General features: G+C 44.5%; 1 protein-coding gene across 2 annotated transcripts in view; it reads right to left on the bottom strand.

The window, feature by feature from the left end:
- The window catches only part of SATB2 (SATB homeobox 2), a gene marked incomplete at its 3' end in the record, with an annotated part of 128,047 nt that overhangs the window by 26,695 nt on the left and 79,176 nt on the right, over positions 1 to 22,176 (bottom strand). For both annotated transcript variants that reach the window (XM_080620594.1, XM_080620595.1), the window contains exons 8-9: positions 12,313 to 12,525; positions 6,566 to 6,721 (exon numbers count right to left, since the gene is read on the bottom strand). In XM_080620594.1, the coding sequence (XP_080476720.1) occupies positions 6,566 to 6,721; positions 12,313 to 12,525 (369 nt within the window). The remainder of the gene's footprint in view (positions 1 to 6,565; positions 6,722 to 12,312; positions 12,526 to 22,176) is intronic.

The following is a 22,176-nucleotide window of genomic DNA, read 5'->3' as shown; positions in this document are numbered from 1 at the left end:
TGATTCAGGAATAAATCTCAAATATAAATGTAAAAGGCCATTTCCTCACCCACATCATCAGTGCAGAAAATGTCAACATATGTGACAAAAGGAAAAAAAAGCAGCAATGATTGACGCAAGCCTTGAAAGATTACAGAAGAAATGCTATGTTCCCTAGAGAAAGCTCCCTTTCTACACTGGATCACAGGAGAACTCTGGACAAACTTCCTTAGCCTCTCTTCCCCCTGCTCAGTTTGGGACTCTATGCAGTGCAAAATGAGCCAGATAATATTCAGCTCTTGTTCCTTAGTCGCCAAACTCTCTTTCCATGAATCCAATAAGTGTCTATTAAAATAAATAAACCCCCTAATGATTCAAGATAACCTAATCAAGAAAGCTGAAATGGATAAAAGACTAACTGTAATGGAGAGTTCTGTCATGGCTTCAATGAATTCTTGATGAGGGCCGGGGGAGGGGGACTGAACCTGAGAAGCTTTACTTGGAGCATTTTGATACAGTTCAAGGTTAATCACTCAATAGCCTGGATTTTCTGAAACGCTCGGTATGTTTCCTCTCCCCAAAACACACGGCAAAATGCAGAGCACTTCCATGAGGGCCAGTTTCTCACTAGCCTTTAAAACATGAAACACAAAGTATGAATGAGGTACATGAGCCCTGACGCATCTTAGATTCATGGGAACACAACGTCTGCTTACAGCCTTGGCCTCAGAGGGAAGGATGCTGTGCACTGAGGATATTTCCAGTGTGCCAAGTTTAAACTAGCTTCTCCCCACGCTGGAGAGGAAGTATGGGCTTGTGGTTAGGGCAAGCAGCCTGTCATCAGCTCCCAGGTCTGCCAAGGACTTCCTGAGCAAATCCCCAGCTCCACCACTGTCCCTGCTTCGCTTAGCCACTGAGAGGCTAACGCACTGCTGCAGACGCTGTCAAAGGATCACAGAATCATAGAATGACTTGGGTTGGAAGGGACCTGGAAAAGTCACCTAGTCCAACCCCCTGCAATGAGCAGGGACATCTTCAACTAGATCAGGTTGCTCAAGCGCTGTCCAGCCTGACCCTGAATGTTTCCAGGGATGGGGCATCTACCACCTCTCTGGACAATCTGTTCCAGTGTTTCACCACCCTCACTGGAAAAAATTTTCTTCTTTACGTCTAGTCTAACTCTCCCCTCTTTTAGTTTAAAACCATTACTCCCTGTCCTATTGCAACAGTCCCTGCTAAAATGTCTCTCCACACCTTTCTTATCAGCCCCATTTAAGTACTGAAAGGCCAAAATAAGGTCTCTCCAGAGGCTTGTCCAGGCTGAACAACCCCAGCTATCTCAGCCTGTCTTTATATGGAGAGATGCTCCAGCCCCCTGATCATCCTCATGGCCTCCTCTGGACTTACCCCAACAGGTCCATTTCTTTCCTGTACTGAGAGCCCCAGAGCTGAACTCAGGACTCCAAGTGGGGTCTCACAAGAGCAGAGCAGAAAGGCAAAATCACCTCCCTCAACCTGCTGGCCATGCTCCTTTGTATGCAGCCCAGGATACAGTTGGCCTTCTGGGCTATGAGTGCACACTGTAAGCTCACATACACCTTTACATCCACCAGTACCCCAAGTCCTTCTCAGCAGGGCTGCTCCCAACACCTTCATCCTCCAGCCAGGGGGTTGCGCAACCAAGGACCCTGCAGTTAGCCTTGTTGAACCCCAAGAGGTGCACATGAGCCCAGTTCTCAAGCTTGTCCTGGATGTGCGGGTACGCTGTATTTGCATATAGAAGTCTTTAAAAGAGAAGCTAATGTCCAAAAGTACTTCAAAGAAATTTTAAGGTCAGTGAAGGAGAAAAATGTCTTTCTATATTTCTTCCACATGTAACAAGAACATCAACAGATATACCCCAGCCACTGAGATTCACAACACCATAAAGGCAACAAGACACTACAGCAGTAAGACGTGCCCTATATGCACACACTATATATGCTGTACATCTTCTCCACCAGCTGTTTTTTGTAGCTGTTGTTGATCAGCGCTGGAAGCTAATTAGTTTCAGGGCACAGAAAATACCCAGAATAAGCAAAAAAGGAAGAGAGAAGGCATCCCATCACATCAAACGAACACAAGGGAATGTAAGTTAGGAAGGAAAGCGAGGGAAAGAAAGAGAGGAAATGACAAAATAAAGGGTTTCTAGAGCTATCATGTCTCAGAGTGATGCTGCTCATTCCTCTCACAGTACCTCTCCTTTCCTCTCGGAGCACGGGCAGGAGGTGAGAGCATGGGCAGACAGCCATGGTGCTGAGTTCCATCTAGCATGGGCTCCTACTGTGGAGCTAACACCCTCTTTGGCCAAAGAACAGGCTCCCAGAGAACCCTGGCAATGCGGCAGGCATCTCACCATGAAAAGTCAGAAGAAAGGCAAGGAACTGTTTCAGTGATTTCCATCCATAGGCCTGGGTTTCTCTTAAGGGATTTTCTGACACTTGCCTTCAACCCTCAGTTGAGTTTATTTTTTTGTTTGTTCATTTTTAAATAGGGCAAAGATACAAAACCAGAGACTGAGCTTTGCCAGCTTCACGTTTTTTCACATGTGGCTCCAAGGGGTCTCTCTTGCTTTACTGTGGTGCAACCGGAACAAATTCCAGTCCCTTGAGGAAGGATTTCAGTTTCAAGGGTTTACTTTTTGTTTTCACTGGACTGATGAAAGTCCACATGCCCTGCCCAGGGTAGATCCCAAGCAGCATGCGCCCTTCTTCCCCACACTGCTGTCCTGGGAGAAATGTGGGAAGTTTAATCTCCATGTTCATACAAACTCTGCTGTCCCCTAGACTGTCAACAAGTGCTCCAGCCAGCTATGCCCACTACGTATTTTGATAGTGACTGTTTATTATGAACAGAACTATATTCCTAAACTCATTTCATACAGACTAAGAAAAAAACATCTGCTGAGCACAGCACAGCCTCTGCCAGGACTCTCACAAGCAGAGGTCAGAGGTGTGATCCTGCTGCATAGTATTACAGAAGTGCTGGCACATGGGTCATGGGGGAGATGGTTTTCCTGAAGTCATACTGTAGAGCAGTTGCAGAACTGGATGTAGGAGCCAGTTTTCACGACTGACAGTCCAAATCTGCAGCAAGCCACAGTCAAAGTCTCTGCCTGTGCCACTGCCCAGTTCCGGAGACACACAGGCTACCCAAACCTCTCTGAAAAGGTACACTGGAAACCCATCTCCTTGTAGATTACATATAACCAGAATACCCTAAAGCACAGATTGGAAACCAAATCCTGGTGTTCCAGCCACACTCTGAAACACTCCCAACATGATAATACAGGTCCCAGGTTTAGCCATTTAAAGGACAAAGGGCATTAGCAGGCAGCATCCCCAGAGAAGCATGCTGTCCAGTGGGTACATCACTAACAGCTGGCAACTAAAATAGGATGACAGCTTTGGAGGCTGTGTTTGGAAGGCACTGAGCCCCTCGGCTCCTGCTGTCTTCAAAAATACAAAGGGATGCAAAGCACTTCACAAACAAGACTAAAAATATCTATATATAAGTTTCAAGGCCTAAATGTCTATTAAGATCAGTAAGTAACGAATAAGTCAATGTCTAAAATGAATGGCTTGAGATCTTTCTATGGTGGATTCTCTTATGGAGGTACCCATAACACATTGGTACGTCCATGAGACTCTGTTCCTTGCATTTATGTTGACTTCCAAGTGGTCTGTAAACTCAAGTTTCTAGCAGCTGCCCTTCCCTTTAGTTGCTGAACTGAGACTCTGCTATGACTTAAGAATAAAGATGGCTACTTGTTAAATTAGAGGTCAATTAACTCCACCAGTAGATGATGCCGCTTGCAATAACTGCTCTCAGTGGGTACCACTCTTCCTGTAAGAAGACAGAAGATGAAATGAGGCCTCCATTGGCTCTGGATGCTCTCTTGGGTACATGACATACAGCCCTGTGTATAAAATGTCAAAACAGCCCTGTCGGAGATTCACTGGCTGCTAAAACTGTGAAGATCTCACAGCACCGTGGATTGCTGTTGACAGAACAGCAGCGCCCAGCATAACACATGCCTTGTTAGCAAACTGGAAGCCTCTCAGTAGTCTGGGGTGAGGGAATAATAGAGGAAGCCAACGCGACGCAAGCCAGGCCTGTGGAGAATAGCAAGTGAACGAACCTTGGCGGAGAGTCCAAGCAAACCCTCAGATTAGCTCTTTTTTCCCCTCTTCAAACTCTTTTTTCTGCAAACAAGGGCAGTTTTCAATGAGCGCTTCCCACCATGTAACCCAGCTGCAGAAATCAGCAGCATCTTCCCCAGAAATGCCCACAACTGGCCTGCACAAAGCACTGCGAGAGCCCCACCGCTGGTTTTCAGGCAAGCTAGACCTAAGGCAACATGCTGACCATCCCACCAAGACAGTGGCTCTCTCCTACACAAGCAGCCGTGTCCTTGCTTTTGGCACTCGTCCTGGCCACAGGGCAGCACAGCCAGCGGTTGAGACACCACAGGCACACCAAGCCAGGCTGGGGTAGGCATGCAGGTGGGCTGTGGGGCAGTGGGAGGCCCCAGACCACTGTGGTTCTTGGCTACGGCTTCTCTGTCCCTGCCTTCCAGTGCCACCATAAACCACTTTCATGCTCCAGCAGAGCACTAAGACATCTCAGCATGGCGAATGCTGGGTCATCCCAGGAAGCCAGCATTGCTTTGGCAGGGCTGAGAAACAAAGGAAACATCAGCCTCAGAAACACTTCTTTATCCGCTGCTGCTGAAGAAACCAAAACCTTTATGTACAGTAACTTTGCTTTAAACAGTAACATTTGTGGATCCTGTTCTTAACCTTTTGCATCTGGCTTTCAAAATCTGCCGTTCTTTTTCCACGTGAAGGACTATGGAGCTTGTTTGTGTTCTGGTGCTGGTGTGCAATGCTGCCAGAGAAGCATGCTCAAGCTGGCACAGACTGAAGCTGGTGAGCCACCCAAATTATAGTTGGGTGGTTCAGTCCCTCTCTATTTCAAGAAGCCTCTGGGTATAATGACAGGAAGCTTGCAGGCAGTTTTAAGCCAAACCTCAGAGGCTGGCATTCAGTCTGTGTTAAAAACTCCTTATTAAAAGCTGTCCAGTCCGGATTCTGGGTGGAACTTTGATATCTGCATGGAGTAAAGAATAAGGGGCACGTTTGCAAAATCAATTGTGCAGTTTTTATATTTACTGCACGTTTACCACATATGTCATTTATTACACAGTGGAAAACCGTTAAATGCACAGTAGTTGTGCCAAGTGGCATTATGCTTTTAACAGCTTTATTCGTTTAACAGCTCCAGTTCTCATTATATTTTGCCATGTGGTACATGAGATTTTTATGCATTTAACAGTTTAAGAGGGTTCCATGGTATTTTCCTTTTATGTATTTCATACTGTGCCTGGGATTCTGTTGGGGGGTACAGGGGTTGTGAACTGTAACCCCCGTACCCTGACAAGAGAAAGCAAAAGGCAAAGAAACCTAATGATTAAATGAGGAAAGAAAGATTAATCAGAACTCCATGTGTCAGGGCACAAATACCTGTAACAAGGACAAGGCCCTCCCATGTGCCTTTGATGCTTTGTTTATATGCCTTTCAACCACTTACTTTACATCTATTTTAATGACTACAACGGTGTTCCCCTGCACAGAGGAAAAGAAAGCATGCATTTTGCAGAGTGCATGCATCTAGATACTTCTATCCCACTCTCTCATACTCACAGCCACATTTGTGTATTTTTGTGTGGATACTGATGCCCTCTCCAAGCACAACTGAGCAACTTCATCCAGGATCAGAAGTAGCCCTTTTCACTGAGTAAACCACTCCTTCCAATGCGCTCTGATCTACTTGCTGCCCTTTCTACAGGAATTCTGTCTGTCCTCCTTTCCACAAACTCTCTTCTGGTGCATAATATTTTTTTAAAGAGTTGGATGAAATTTTTAAATTAATGGATTCTCTTCCAGAATTTCCCCCCAACCTAGGTTGGCCCACATGTATTTTTTACACCCAAGGTACAAATTCATCCAGGAGAACTCACTGCAGTGCCCTCTCACGTCTTTTTGTAAAAATGATTGGAGATGATGTGAATTATTCACACAGCAATACCATATGCAGCACATACAACATGCAATAAAAAGGGAACACCTGCCTACCACACGTTTTCCCATTGCCTTCCCTTAGCTAATCACGTAAGAAAACGATTTCTTTACCTGCCAAATGAGAAGGATACCATCATTTTGCAAGGTCCTTGTCCCACTAGCAGAGCTATATGTTATATACCACGAGTGGGAAAAAGCATGCATTTTGTACAAAAGGGGAGAAAAAGCTTGGCTGTGAACTGATCCTTTCCTTAGCCTATTTTAAAAGGGAAATGGAAACCACTTAAGCAGGAAAAAGCCCAAAACACGACAGGTTCCCCAGAGATGAAGATTATTATTATTGTAGGAACAGATGTATTTTTATTGGTGGGAGGAGGAGATGGGTCTAGTTCCAACCCCAGCGTTTGCTTTAAAAACAAAACCCCCAAAAGCCCCGCAACAACGAAATCCCCTCCACCACTCACCTGACTTTTATTGGCAGCCACTTTGGCAAACAGAGCTTGAGATACCTTGGCCCTTTTCATCTCCTGTTGGATCTCGTCATAAATGGCAGCTGTGATGTTGACATTGGCGCCGTCCGCCTTAATGGGGAGGTCTGTTGTTGGTGTGGAGGTTTTGGCCTACCAAGAGACCATGAAAATAATAATTAAAAAAGTGCTGCTTTCAGCCCAGCCATCTGTGCAGAAATTATCAAAGGATTTCAGTCAGCTGATGCCAAACTGCATTAGCTACAGAGGGACACTTCCTGTCCATTATTCTAATCAGGTTAATTGTGATTGGAAATAATTGCAGTGCATTCCTATAGGACATGCAAGGCCCTGTCAACTCTCCCCCTCTCCCTCTCCCAGCATGTTTACTGAGCAGCTCAACAACAGGATAGGTAGCCAGGGCCCTCGGCTGCAGTCAGGCGCTGAGGTTGGCTTTGCCAGCTAGTGACTGCCGCAGAGACACCAGTCTCTGCCTTCTCCCCCCTCTCTAAAAGTGGCCTACACCTTGGAGGAAGAGCCAATTCTCCCAGAAAAAATGAGTAAATGGGTAGAGGTCTCTAAATAATAAATTATTACTCAATTTAATGCACTCCCTCAAGTCTCCCTCATCCTTTATTAAAACTATACGTATGTCATTTGAGTATGTATGGTTTCCCAGCCTTGTCATCATTATGCTAGCCAGACAGTCACCTAATTTCACCTAGGAAATCAGTGGAAATGAAAAAAAAATAATCATTTCATAAAGCTGGGCTTTGGCATGCCTTTGATGTGCTGCCCTCATTCTCCTAAACTCATATTGAGATTTTGTGTATTCCACTGCACTCCTTTTAATTGAATGATTTCCCATCAGCTTCTGTGACAAATGAAGGACAATAACGGATGCTGCCAGTACTTTTCCTGGGCTGGACTACCCCTACAGAGCTGCTGTTGATACAGTTCAGCAGGCTGCTACAAGACTTCTATTTTAAAGCCCCTTGGCCGTGGCAGTCCCCAGAATACGCTGGCACAAGAGGGACCGAGGGCAGCGTGATGCTTGCTGAGAGCTCCTGGCACCAGCAAGCCCCTTAGATAGACAGATCTCATTTGCTTGAAGAGGAGAGATACCAGGGCTGATCACTGTACTCCTTACACCTTTTATGGGAAGTAGGTAGGTTATTGAGACAAAACCTTGGTTTTCTCTTGAGATGTAAAGGTCCTAGGAAAGAAAACAGTCCGGGTGGGAAAGATGACACTTCCTGGTGGATCCAAACCTCCCATAAACCTTGGTGACATTCTGATATTTGTCCCAATTATAAACTTTTTAGCCGGCTCCTGGGTTTGTGCCACAGTTGAAGCCTGCTAGAGTACATCTAATGTTAATTTTTAACTAGGTAGACATGCCCAAATGTCTATTTGTTAATGGGAAGGTTAACTATGCAAAATCAAACCTTCTGAACTTCTGTTTTGCTGTCCTCCAAATCTTCCTTTCCCTAATGTCTTCTTTTGTACAAAGGCCACATTAATAACAGAGCCAAAATCCAATCAAGACAACAATCTAGGCTACTCATTCTTCCTACTGCTTTCAGATAAACCTTTAACCAACTTGTGCCTTTTCCCTTTCCTATTCCTCAAGCTCAGTAGGCATTGCTCTGGGCTTATTGCCTGCCTGTCCCCATGTAGAAAAGGCCTAAGATTCTCTTGCTATGTTTAGCCTCCTGCATTCAGGGAGGGGCAGCTGGATGGCAGCTGGTACAGACCACAGCCCCCTATGCCCTGGGAGGTCAGTCCTAGCCCACTGCCATCCACATGCCATGAACACACGTGGGGTACAGCCCGACGGATGCACTAATAGGGACCCCACACTCTGAAATTCAGTGTTCACAGACAGACAGTTAGGGCAATTGTGTGAAGTGTGAGAAAGCAACATAGAGATCATGGGAAGGAAGAGGACTGTCCAAATCTGTCAGAGCTCATTTAGTGGAGCTTAATTTTACCAAAGGTCCTGCAGTGCTTCAGCGAGTATAAAAAAAGCCTTCCCACTCACTGAAGCCTTTGGCTGGTGCAGGAGCCAAGGTCACCACGGCCTCAAAGGCCATTACGGAGGCCTGAGATCCTGAGAAGAGCAAAATTAGCACATAAAAGAAAGATTTTAAATATAGCTACATCCTACACGGGTCTCCTACACTGCTTAGCTACGCAGCCACATGTCAGAAAAAGCCTGCCCTACACAACCTGAAAACTGCCATTTCTTATCCAATCGCTGCAATAAGTAGGGCAAGTACCTAAACCAAAATAGCACAGTCACTAAAACATTGTATGCTAGAGACCCAGACTCAAAACTGATCTTGATATTAAGAAGGAGTTTGCCATTATTGGAATGTCTCATTGCAAACATTAAGGAAAAAAGAAAAATAAGCTTGTAACCACAGTGCCAGAGCACCAAAACCCAAAACCAGTACTGCTGGTCTTCCATAGAATCATAGAATAGAATCATAGAATCATAGAATAGTTAGGGTTGGAAAGGACCTTAAGATCATCCAGTTCCAACCCCCCTGCCATGGGCAGGGACACCCCACACTAAACCATGTCACCCAAGGCCTCATCCAACCTGGCCTTGAACACCGCCAAGGATGGAGCATTCACAACCTCCCTGGGCAACCCATTCCAGTGCCTCACCACCCTAACAATAAAGGATTTCTTCCTTATATCCAATCTAAACTTCTCCTGTTTAAGTTTGAACCCATTACCCCTTGTCCTATCACTACAGTCCCTGACGAAGAGCCCATCCCCAGCATCCTTGTAGGCCCCCTTCAGATACTGGAAGGCTGCTATGAGGTCTCCACGCAGCCTTCTCTTCTCCAGGCTGAACAGCCCCAACTTTCTCAGCCTGTCTCCATACGGGAGGTGCTCCAGTCCCCTGATCATCCTCATGGCCCTCCTTTGGACTTGTTCCAACAGTTCCATGTCCTTTTTATGTTGAGGACACCAGAACTGCACACAATGCTCCAAGTGAGGTCTCACGAGAGCAGAGTAGAGGGGAAGAATCACCTCCTTTGACCTGCTGGTCACACTCCTTTTGATGCAGCCCAGGATACAGTTAGCTTTCTGGGCTGCGAGCACAGAATCAACTAGGTTGGAAAAGACCTTTAAGATCATCGAGTCCAACCGTTACATCCAAGACCACCACTAAACCATGTCACTAAGGTTTTTGAGCACTCCAAGGGATGGTGGTTCCACCACTTTCCTGGGCAGCCTGTTCCAATACTTGATCACCCTCTTGGTGGAGAAATTTCACCTAATATCCAGTCTAAGCCCCTCCCGGCACAGCTTGAGGCCATTAGCTCTTGTCCTGTCACTCATTACTTGGAAAGAGACCTCCATGTGCACACAATAACCCTGAACAGCTCCAAGCCTCTTGCCCACAGCACTTACACCCATCTGCCAGATCAATCTCCTGTTCAACCCTTGGGGCAGGTGCGAAGTAGGGGACACCCTGTGAGGGGGGCTTGGGGCTGGGGAGAGCCAAGCCAGGTTACTCTGCGTGCCCTTACACCTGCCTGCATGACTGCCCCAGCACTTCCACAGGTATCTGCCAGTACCCTCCTCCTACCCAGTGCACTCAAGCATCATTCCCAGAAGTACTGCCACAGAAGATCGGTATCTATGGAAACCACGTTTCCAAATGCCATCCCATTAACTTCTCCGGCACCCTGACACAATTCCTGAAAGGACGGTACAGCTCCTACTGCTGCTGCCCCGAAGCACTCTGCTCCAGGGTAGGTAACATACCTGCTTGGAGGGGCAATGCTGCCAGGCATCGCTGTGCTGCACATGAGGATGGCATTTGTCTCATCAGAACTAATACCAGGCATATGGGGAAGCGCAGTAGCCACGCTGCCTGCCCGGGAGCTGGGAAGCAGCCTCATTTGCAGAGGTGTCCAAGTTGTCAAAACAGCACCTGTGCTGACTGGTGCTGGCCCTCTGAGGGCTGGGGAAATGTTATCCAGCGGGCACAAGGCAAGTACTGGGTACACAAACCTTTGTGTGCTGCTTCAGCTGAGTGAAAACCTCACAATATTCGACTGGATTCTTCAAGCCAAAATAAAGCAAGGATGGGCTGCTTTATACTTCTGGAGTATGGTTTTCTATCAATGCTTGGCTCTTAAAAAGACAGGCAAAGCTTCCATTATTTTAAAGGATTTTCTAGCTACAAACATGGGAAAATGTCATATTTTGGCAGAGGAACGAGATGGGGCAACAGATACAATTTTAATTCTCACTGGATTGCACCTAAACTCTCCGTTCCCTCCTGTTATTTGATTCTAGTTGTAAAATCTATTGCAATTAATGTAAGTAGGAATAAGCTAATGCTTTCATGAATAAATACAAATGCAGAAAGCAGATACACTACTTAACCATTAAAATAGTTGTCTTTATAATTTTATTTTCACTGAAAGGTAACTAAAAACCAGAAGAGGTATACAATGAGTTTCCCATGTAATAAAAATTTAGTGTTACAATTGGGTTGGCAGGATATACTTGCTTTCAATGGAAACAGTCCTGTACATCATGTTTTGTGGCAATCGGCACTCAAAACTCTGGGTTAAACTGAACAAGCTCAACAGTTCCTACAAAATCAACACACCTTCCTTACGGATGATCACTTTGCATGTAAAACTACGCTGTCGTTCCACACACCCCCCTCCACTTACTTATTTTTAGCAGCTGTGGCTACAGAATTCAGTATGAGAAGTGCTCAGTAATGCTATTCTAAGGACAGCTAACACAGCCCAAGACTTTGCAGGCTACATGACTATGAAAGCACCAAAGCAGGAGGGTTACATGGAGCCATTTAAGATCAAGAGAAGTGCTAGAACTGACCCATCATATCTGCACAGTAGAAACTTCAAACTCAAGTTAGGCAAACATCATGACAGGAGTTAATCATCACCTCTGTGCAAGCACCTTTGCTTTTTCAGGGTATATGTCTGGGACTGCAAGCAGGCTGGTGAAAGGGAGGGATGACTATTACAGTATAGTATGTGGATGCTCTTTCTTAGTGCAAAGAAACAACCTACTCGGGGAAGTGGGCGGCAACAGCATGCTAATAAACACATGCAGTTAAGTCAAATGAGATGACAGCTGGTTTGGAGCTGGAAAGCAACATCCTCTTCCCAGCACGCTGCTGCCCATCTCTACTTTCTGTACTTCAAGTAATTACCCGTGTAAACTTCTAACTCAAGGAATGTGATTTCCTATGCATAATACAGAGCACACGGATTTCTAGCAATATCTATCTAATTAACTGTCAACTTCTGTTCAATACACACTTTTTATCGCAACATATATGAATCTCTCCATAAGCCCACAAATTTCCTCTGTATTTTGCAGAACGTAATTGACACATAGAAAAAGTTATGTGCAGTCTTTTTACAATGGATACTGTAATAGCCAGTTAGTGCTCGTGTATCAACAGCCTATAGGTAATGCCCACATGGACTCTTTCAGACACTGATGTTACAGACTTTTCTGCATTTATGGCATTGATTAAATCTAGAATCATCATGACAATGTTGCACTTAAATCCACTAAACACCTCTTAACAGCCACTCCAAAACCTTACAACAAAAGGATTTCCACACCTCATCTGAACAAGGGGAGCAACAGACAGGGGAAGGGCAGAGAAAAACTCTTTCCCTGGACTAATCCACACAACAAACAGAAAAGGAGGGATCACATCTTACCTGGGGAGTTCTGGAGGAGCTTGGGCTGCTGGCAGCCGAAGACACCATGCTCACGTTGGGGTTCATACTTCTCTCTCTCTCGTCCTGATAGATACGATCCCGCTCCGAGTCAGGCAAGTTGAGGAAATTCTGCATTGCCCTTAAGTTTACCAGGAGGGACTGCGAAGCTGTCCTTGGGTCTTCTTCTTTACGCAGGATCTCTGACAACAAGCCCTGGTTCAAAAAATTAAAAGGAAAAAAAAAAAAAAAGACGCTCAGACATGTGTTGTTTTTTTTTTAGTTTGTCCCTTTTTTCTTTAAATTTGTTTAGTGTAACCAGCTGGGTTGCAATACTGAGAGCCTACATCAGAATCTCATGGGCTCTCCCAGAGGGGATATTCTGTAGGAAAGCATTTGTCTTCTGGGGGCTGAGGTTTATTTTAGGACTGTCCTATTCTGGCACTGTAATGAGCTTCTGAGTATGGAGATGCTGGATAGAAAGGTAGGTGCACTGGGTAGAAGAAATTGCAGTTACTACCAGGTGCTTGCTGCAAATATTTTAGGAGCTGTTAGATCTCTCTCTCTCTCCCTCTATCTCTCTTTTTACTTGAAGCTGGGAACACTTGGCAATCCTGTTCATCTTTGACAAATCTGCCAAGGTTGGTAAATTTAGTTTCGACATTTAAACAGTGCAGGAGGTTTATAAAGAAAAACGTTCAGCTGGTTACAGTCCGTTCGTTTTGGTTTGGACAGTCATTTCTGAGGAGAAAAACAGAGCAATAATAAAGCCTTCAAATCTAGCTTTAGGGATTTAACCCATTCTTCTTTCATGCCTCATTTTAGGATACCGCAGGCTTCACATCACAACCATGAATGAAGACCATGTTCATCTAGTTTTTACACAAGCCATTATTCCAGGAGGTAACGAGCACAGTGCTTCCAAGAAAAAAGAAAGAGGGTGGGAAGACTTGGAGAGATGAAAATGTCATTAAAAGAGGCTTAAATCTAATGAGATTAAATTGCTGCATAACCGTACATACTCGACAGTTCCACAGGAAGTTAAAGGCACAACACACAAGCCTGGATCAGGGCCTACAGAAACTGCTGGGACACTGTGCGCCACCAGCTTCCCCTAGGCACCCCTTGCATCCAGCACTTCACAAATGAGTGTTTCACTGCAAAAAGCAGTAACAGCAATGGCTAACTGTACTGGTGTAAGAAAGGGGTTTGCTCATTGAGACTACTTATAACGTATACCATAAGAAATGTTGGTTGGATGCTCCTTATTTTAAAAGGCTATTCTGCCAGTATGTTTCCCTGAGCAGTTCCTGCTTCCTGCCTGCTGTGACCCAGAGGTTCTCTGCACCACTGCTCCCAACAGTGCCGGCCACAGAAGCCATGTGAAATCCCAGTCACAGCTTGGAGGGCTCCCCTCGACCTGCTGCTGTGAAGAGGAGCACATCCAGCAACCACAGGGGAAAGGAGAACGCAGTGCCCCAGACATGATTTAGCTGTAGCTGTTGACATGAGCATTCTGCAGTTACTTTACAGCCACGATCAAGGCAAGCTGCCTCACGAGTATAGCCAAGGCTTACTCCTTTCTTGTAAGAAAAATCTTAACCACAAAAGTCAAAACCCTGTAATATTTAGTCTTAGTTTATTTTCTTCCATATCAGAGAGTCTCCTCCAAAAAGCCTTGCTAAAACACTGCCGCTACAGTTGGCCAATTAACCAAATGCCAACATTTTTAGCATATATTGTATTTACCAGACTACCTGACAAAACCAACAGACCAGCAAATGACTTACCTGTATCTGAATTCATCTGCTAACTGCTAGTAAACACCTACATTAAAACACATACATGAAAGCTCTACTTCAGCAGTGTTTATGCCTGAAGAGCTCAAAAGAAGCTCCACACACAACCTGAAGCTAGGCTGCACACAGCTCCATCTTTTCAGCTCCTCATCTACATAATCAAGCTAAGAGACTTCCAGTTACACTTTCCTGCAATTTTCAGGTAGTTACCAGGAGGACTGGAGCAGGGAATGGAGCCATGGTGGGAAACTCCAGTCAGAAATGGAATCAGAAAGAGAAACCAGTTGGCAAAAAAGGTCTGCACCGGTGAAATGTATGAAGAAGGTGGAGTGTTGGGCTGGCATCTGGTATTCTCTGGAACCTCAACACAACTGCATGCTTGTACTTGGCTTCTTCCGCAGGGTTTACTATCCCTCAGAAGAGCTAGGGACATGCTGGAAAGCTTTCCAAAGCTTGCCAGGCTCACAGGCTGAGGGAGATTAACCAAAAAAGGACATCACAAAAGCTTGAAGCCATGACTTGAACGATTCCAAGATCGATACAGCAAGTTCCTATTAGAACTTTTCCTTAAAGTCAGTGGAAATTTGTCTAAATACGGTAAATAAATATCAGTTACACAGGTGCTCTAAATTCTTATTTTTTTGTGTCTGCTAAAGGATATATCTCTTCTTTTTTAAAAAGAAAAGATCAACTTCAAAAGCTGATCAGTTTAGGTGGAAAGAACAGTACCTGAAAACTACTTGGGCTTCACATTTCTAAGACAGCTTATTCTCCGTCTCATCTTAGCCTGGCTAAATTTATGGTCCAATTTCAAAAATGGAGAGCAGAAACATATGTGAAAGCTTGCCAGCAATTACTTTTCAGTGCAGTCATCGACTCCCTATGTAAATCAGATTCTCACAGGAACAAGTGGCTCGGTCATGGTACTCACCGCCTGAAACACCAACTCTTGTGCTTGTAGGCTCTGATTCATCACCAGAAACAGCGTATCATGGGGTAGATTCAGTGGGTTTGAACCCTAGCCTGCACCTCTCACTTCTACAAGGGTCCTGCCTCTGCTGCAGGGACATAGTAATCTTTTGCATCACCTCCTAACGCAGGTACCTGCTCCAGGGAGAAGGGATCATCACCTTCCCCAGCATCGTGACAGAGGCAGCCCCTTGCAGGGCTGAGCCCTGCTTCCCCATGCCCCACTCCAGGCCCACAGGTAGGAAACCGGATTGTAAAGAGGGTTTTTCTGCAGCTCCTCCAAGTGCTTTGGCAGCTTAGGAACCATGTAAACAGCGGAACAGATGATAAGAAAGCCGACTCAGAGGGAAAAATCTCATGTCCTCCTTCAACCGAAGATAAACACCACCGGTAAACTACAGTGGCTGGATAGCTGAGCGATAGGGTAGGACAATAAAGTATCTTGAGAGCAATAACATTTACAATAATATAATTCTGAGCTACTGAAGTATACACAAAATAACCAGTGAGCAACATTCTAAAAACTAAAGTGATATTAAATAATCTGTTCAGCCTTTTTGTCACCTGCAACAAATTAGGCTTTCAATATGCAAAACATCTTCCTTCCAGAAAAACAAATGATCGTGATTTCACTTAATTGTAATTTAATGAGGCATAATGTATTTTTTAAAGTGATACACACCAGGTGTGTGGTGAGGAAACCGGCCCAGCCAGACAAACCCTACTGTTTCTGGTTTTGAGAAAACCCTAAAGCCAGCCAGGGACTGTTTTCATTTCTGCAAATTATGTTTCTGCTGGAGGGGGTGAGGGAGGGAAACCCACAGCATTCGTACATTTGTTATAAAGCTTCATTGGCTAAATTAGCTCATTCCAACTTACTTACATCTCACATATTAAAATAAATACAGTAAAAAATTGGCACTTTGCAGAGTAACCTTCTCTGCACACCTAGAAGATGATCTTCAGGGATCAGGAAGTCTCAAACTGATTTTCCATAGCCAAACAGATCTTCTATACCAAACGCAGCTCTCAGGATACATTTTAGGACATGTAGCTTCACCATATCTTTGCTTTTCTGCTCCAGTGCCTCATTTGTAAAGCAGTTGCTGAAGAGGCAACTGATGAGAAGCCTGATGCTCTCACAGGCCATGCTCACAGCGATGTGTGTGTTACTGTGCAGGCACAGTCTGGTTTAGCCTTGAAAACTGCAGCACTTTTAAAATGAGACAATGGATTCATAATTGACTTTAAAAATAATAGCAGTGGTGGAGAAAGGAGCGTATGTCCAATCCAAATAGAAAAGTCGTTGGATCTATTTAAGGTAGGAGTAATTTTAACAGTGTTTTTTCAAAGTAGCGGAAATGTAGTCCTTCAAGCCAGCAAAGTCACTGTCGTGGGTGTTTGCTTTGCACTTATCCGATGAAACCCCATTTGTGAACTCATTTCTTTTATTTTTATTAACTACAGGATTTCCAGCACAAACAACCCAAACCTCATGGGCAACAATTCTCTTTTTAAGCAATTTCTGAAAGACGATGCAGTACAATGTAGAGCAAATGTTCCTCAAACTGACTCCTATATCCAAAAGACCAACTGACCAGCCATCGAGGCCAACACCAAGGCTTGATCAAAGCCCACAGAAGGCGAGCAAAGTCTTTCTGCTCTCTTCCCAAAGGGCTTTGGCTCAAGCCTGGAAAGGGTGTAAATGAGATCTCAATGGGACAGCAGACTGCACTGCCAGTGCCCGAATGCAGGACAGTTTTGCAACCAGAGCTTTTCAAAAGCAATCTGTATAGGGGTAAGGAGGTCATGCTGGAGTGCAGCCCAGACACCCATGTCCTGGGGACAGAGGAGGATGAGGGCTGTCAGGCAGCAGGACACTCCCAAGCGCTGGCCAGGACCTCACACACATCAGGTCTGATGACTTGGACGGAAGCTCTGCTCCCCTTCATACAGACCTAAGCCATATGTCTACAAGAGCAGGCACTAAGGTTAAAAAGGTTCAACATATCCTTGGGACAACCAAAATGCTGGCCACGGCAAAAACTTAAATAAACCTGACTAATGTGCTAAACCTCAGTTTTCATGTTCTGTATAAGGAGATTATATATATGAAGGACTAAAAAAGCATAAACACTTTTTTCATACTTTTTGGTTTATTTGTGCCTATCCATACTTCAGCTATTGCCAAAAGCAACAGAGAAAACACTGAAATACTAGAAAAGTATTGCTCCTGTAGTACTTAAAGTTCCAACTGCTCTAAGGCCAGTACTTTTCCTCAGTAGAAAAGCTATTCTGCTTCCCATCAGGTACAGATGTGACTCTGATCAGGATCTGAAAACGTATGAACCTTAAAGATCAGTGATGTAAACCTGTCCCCCCTCCAGTTAAGCATGCAAGGACGATTTCCAGCATGGAAAGCAGCACTTGAAGAACCCCTGGTTAGCTGCTCATTCCTGCCGAACTACACTGAAATCGTATCTTCAACCTACAACAAGAAGCTTGATTTTGCCAGGCTGAAATGACGTTCGTATTAAAAACTGTCTGCTATTTGCGACTGAAAGCTAGAGGAGGCAGGTCTGCCCGGGGAGCTCTGCAGCAGAAGCACGAACTTCGCAGAGCCCTTCAAGGAGATAAAACGTCTCCACCTGCTGTGTTTTTCCCACATCAAGGCAGGCTTTTACCACAACATCTCTCTGCCTCTCTTCTATTATTCCAGGTCCCACCTTCAATATTGTCTTCTGGGTTGAGTAACAGACATTCAACAATTCTAAAACTACTTCTCCTTGCCTTTAAGTATGGAGGTCTCAACAAGAATCTCTATATGAAGTAACTGTAAGCTTTTTGGGACAGAAGCTCATTTTCAAATGCTCACTGCTTTCATTCCATTCCCTCACATCTCTTCCTAATACCAGCTAGGATATGCAGCAGAATTGCTGGAAGTCTCTTGAAAATGCTTATCTCGGTCAACGGGCCCAGTCCAATTTTGCTGAGCAAAATTGCTTTAGATAATCAATGGAACTTTTTGAGTGATTAGCCAAACCAAGCACCTTCATACCCATTCTGTCACAGATTCCATCAAGCAAAACCATGTTTGCACCCTGTTCCCTGACCAACTCTTCTGTCCCAATGGCAAAGCGTGCGGTGCCATGTTCCACGTCAGTTCACATGAACTTCGGAACTCAAGGGACTTTGACTGGTTTTCCATCAGTGTGAATAGGAGACCAGCTGTCTCCCAGTACTCTCCAGTGTAGCTGAATGCATCACATCAGTCCCTCATTTAAAAGAAATCTCTTAATCTCTAGATTCACTGCCTACAGCCTCATTCTTAACCTCATTTAACTAATGCTAGAATACATACATCTCAGGAGAGAGCTGCTTAGGCACAAAGCATTTAGAGGCTGATTTGAATAAAACTTATACAGGGTGCAACAATGACAATTTGATTTTTATTATTAAAAATGAAGTGCTTAAATCCTCAAAGAAAATGCCTTTATTGCATTAGTTTAATAAAGCCTCTTTTTTATTATGGTATCTTTTTTTATGAGGGAAGACAGGATGTGCATGTGGAGCTGAATGTGGATGCATGGGGTAAAGGAAGCAGAGAAACACCGACCACCTGTGGCCACAAAGTGCCACCATTTATATGACATGCACATCAAACCTTTATATCGAAATACGCCAGAAAATGAGCAAGACATATAGCTCCTGCTCCCTCCCTCTATATATCCACGCATTTGCTTCCAATGCTCAGGACTCCTGTTCATCAGCTGAGCAAGCAGCAGCTTCCTCCTACAAGCACACATTCTGAAAGCCTGACTCACATGCTACTTAAAATCTTTTCATTCAGCCTATTGAATACAATTAAGTTAATTGAAACTGAAATTTTGGGCAGTGCAAAACCCACTGTTGGAACAAATATCCCATGTACCAAAAATCTGCAATTTATTAAATTAAGCACTTCCCTTACAGACTGCCTTCTTTCCTGTGAGCACAACAGAACACTGCTTGTGCCACATTACACCCAAGAATAGAACAAGCAAGCAGCATGAAAGGGTTTCATGCAGTAAAAGAGAGTTTTCTATGGGGGAAAAAACAACAAAAAATCCCCCCAAACCAAAACCAGAACCCTTGCTAATTGAAAGTCTGTGCACAACGGGGCAGACACCATAGCGATGAATGCAGCATGACTGTCTCACTAGATAACCAACAGAGAATTAAAGCTGCCTGTCTTCCTCTCGCTGAAGTTAAAGGGAAAATTACTTGCAAAAGGAATTCTGTCCGGGATTTGGTTCACAAGCAAGAAGAAGTGGAAGAGTTAGTTACTTCAAAAAAAAACATTATGTCTAAACTTAAAGCTTCTTAGAGGACCCTTTTGTAATCCCACTTCAGTTTGAGGGAATTTTGCCAAAGAAACCAGAATTAGACATAAATGAGGAGTCACCACCCATCACCCTTCTTGCCCGACTCCAGAGCCTTTCTTTGGAGCTTCCTCACCAGCCATGCTCCTGTTCTCAGAGCCCCAGCCCTCTATAAGTGACTGGTGACACCTTTGTATGCTGCAGAATTGTTCTTTCCCCCTTCCTCACTGCAGTAGCCTGGACTTGCCCACAGTCACACCTGAAGCGGAGGCACCATTCAGTGTCGATCCTGTATTTCCTAACCCTAACCCACTCTGGGGACTGAATCCCTCAAACAAGGTGGATCAGTTTAGTTTATTCCATTATAAATTTCACTATATGCAAGGCTGGTGGGGCTTCCTCTTCCTTGTGCTTTATTTCCTTTAATCCCAAGAGATGCAGTTAGACACACTAGACAGGTAAGCTGGGTAAGTCCTGCCTTCTGATCTGCAGGCTGGAAAGCCAATGCTCTCACCTGGATCTACTCAGGGCAGGACAGAGAGGAAGCAGTGCTCTTTGGGAAGAGAGTTACAAGCAGCCTGAACATGCCTGGTGTTTTTACCCAGTTCTCTTTGTATCTGGCACCACAACTGTTTCATTCAAAAAGCCTCAGGTCACTGAGCCACTCGCCCAAACATTTTACTAGTTTAGGCTATTATGTCAAAACATTGGCAAAAAAAGATGCCTAAAAAAAAAAGAGATATAAACAGAAGCAGTCATTCAGTATAGGCTTTGCAGTCCACTGGGCACTCCAAAGGAGGAGAGAAGCAGTTCACCAACCCAGTGATTTACACTGGACTCTTACAACAGCCTGACCAACCGTCCTTACTGCAACTCCATGGCCTGCAGTAAAGAGGGATGATGAGCACGAGGGGAAAGGAAGGAGGTTATGTTTGTTTCCCTTATGCAAAGCAGGACTCAAATGACCTATTTTCCAACTAGGATTTTGAAGAGCACAGATCATTTCAGCACCTCCAGATTTGCTAGAAACTCTTCAGAGAAGGACAAGGTGCATCCAAGACAGCATTTTCATAGAATGTTAGAACGGTTTGGGTTGGAAAGGACCTTAAGATCATCTAGTTCCAACCCCCTGCAATGGGAAGAGACACCACACACTAAACCATGTCACTTCCTTTAAAATAGTTCTCTTTATTCTGCAACCATCAGCGCCTGCCCATTTCTCAATACATTACAACCTGCCACAAGCAAGCTTTGGTTATTACAACTTTTCCGTTGAAACCTGAATGCTGTATTAAGAAACATCGCAGTGCAAGACAGAGATGGCACAAGGACTCTGCCCTGAGGATGGCCAAAATCCATGTGTGTACTCTCCTCCAGGAAGAATTCCTGATAAAGGTATCAGGTATGACCATGTAACTCTCAAGTGTTTGATGGGCGTCATACAGCTCTCTGCCTTCTATTCAAGCCCACTCACTGAGAACTCTCTTCTACCTGTCTTATTTGCTGAATAAATAGGCTTTTAGATTCCACAGTAGGGTGAATTAAAATTGTGATATTGACTCTCTAAAAATAAAAAGAAGAGGCAGAGGTGAGCCTAACACATTTACTAAAAACCAGTCATACACACTTCACATCCAGTTTCAAAGACATTCACTGTGGAACTTTTTTAACTGACTGACAGAAACCCTCTCCATGGTTAACATAGCCTGGGCCAGCTCCTAGCCAAACACCCTATGCAGCTCTCCCATGTGCAGAGCAGCATACGAAGTTGCTTCAGTCCCCATCTCCAAGTGGGACCTCAGTGGGAACACTATGCCTCATGTAATGCACAGGATTTGTCCCTGAGCCTGAAGCGCTTTGGTTTCATGTGTGCAGACAACATGGCCACAGGTATAGAATAACAGCATCATATAAGTAAATACTATTGTCTTAAGTTCTGTATTTCCAACTTTAAGAGGAAGATCTGGATGTTTCACAAACCATACAATTACATCCCTCCTTCTTCTGGTCCTTCTCAAGTCCCCCTTCCCTCATACACATGCATACATGCATGTGTCAGCCATTTGTTCCAATGTATTTAGCCTAGTTTGGATCAAAGCTTCCTCTACTTCATTTAACAGATTTGCTCAGATGGAAAGTCTCAGGGGAGAAATAATGTTAGTAAGAGGGGGTTTTTGAGCATTGAGTATGTAGGTCATTGGACTTTAAAATAAATTAGAGAATAGTTTATCTATTAAACAAGCCTCGCAGTACATATTTCATGAAGCTATAGTTAATTATAGGCTAATGGGCACCACAGAGCTACCGCGAATAAAGACTGTTTAAACAGTGTCCCATAATGCAGTGATTAATACAATTATTAGCTGGCTGGCATACAGCAGCTATTATTTGGTACCATCATGAGAAACAACAGACTGCAAGTTTCTAAGGCTGGCACTTCCCGTGAAATGCAACAAACCCAAACATTTCCAGAGAGAAACACACGCCTTTCGGCACCTCCCCAGGAGAGGATCCTCAGAGGCAGCAGGAAAAATGCAAGGAGGTGAGATTCGACTTGACCTTCCATTTGATGTGCCTTTTACAGAGTTTGTTTCTCCACCATGAGCGTATGGGAACATCTCACATCTTCTACTATGCAGTGCAAGGCTGATTGTCTGAGCAACTCTTCTTTATACCTCGAACAGTCTCTGACAAGAGGGGAGCTTGATCTGAGTTAAAAGCCAAGGACAGGGAAGCAT

The sequence above is a fragment of the Psittacula echo genome, assembly GCF_963264785.1.
Source record: "Psittacula echo genome assembly, chromosome: 6".
In the NCBI taxonomy this organism is placed as follows: domain Eukaryota; kingdom Metazoa; phylum Chordata; class Aves; order Psittaciformes; family Psittacidae; genus Psittacula; species Psittacula echo.
The sequence above is the reverse complement of the archived record's forward strand: the minus strand, read 5'-3'. Positions and strand labels throughout refer to the sequence as shown.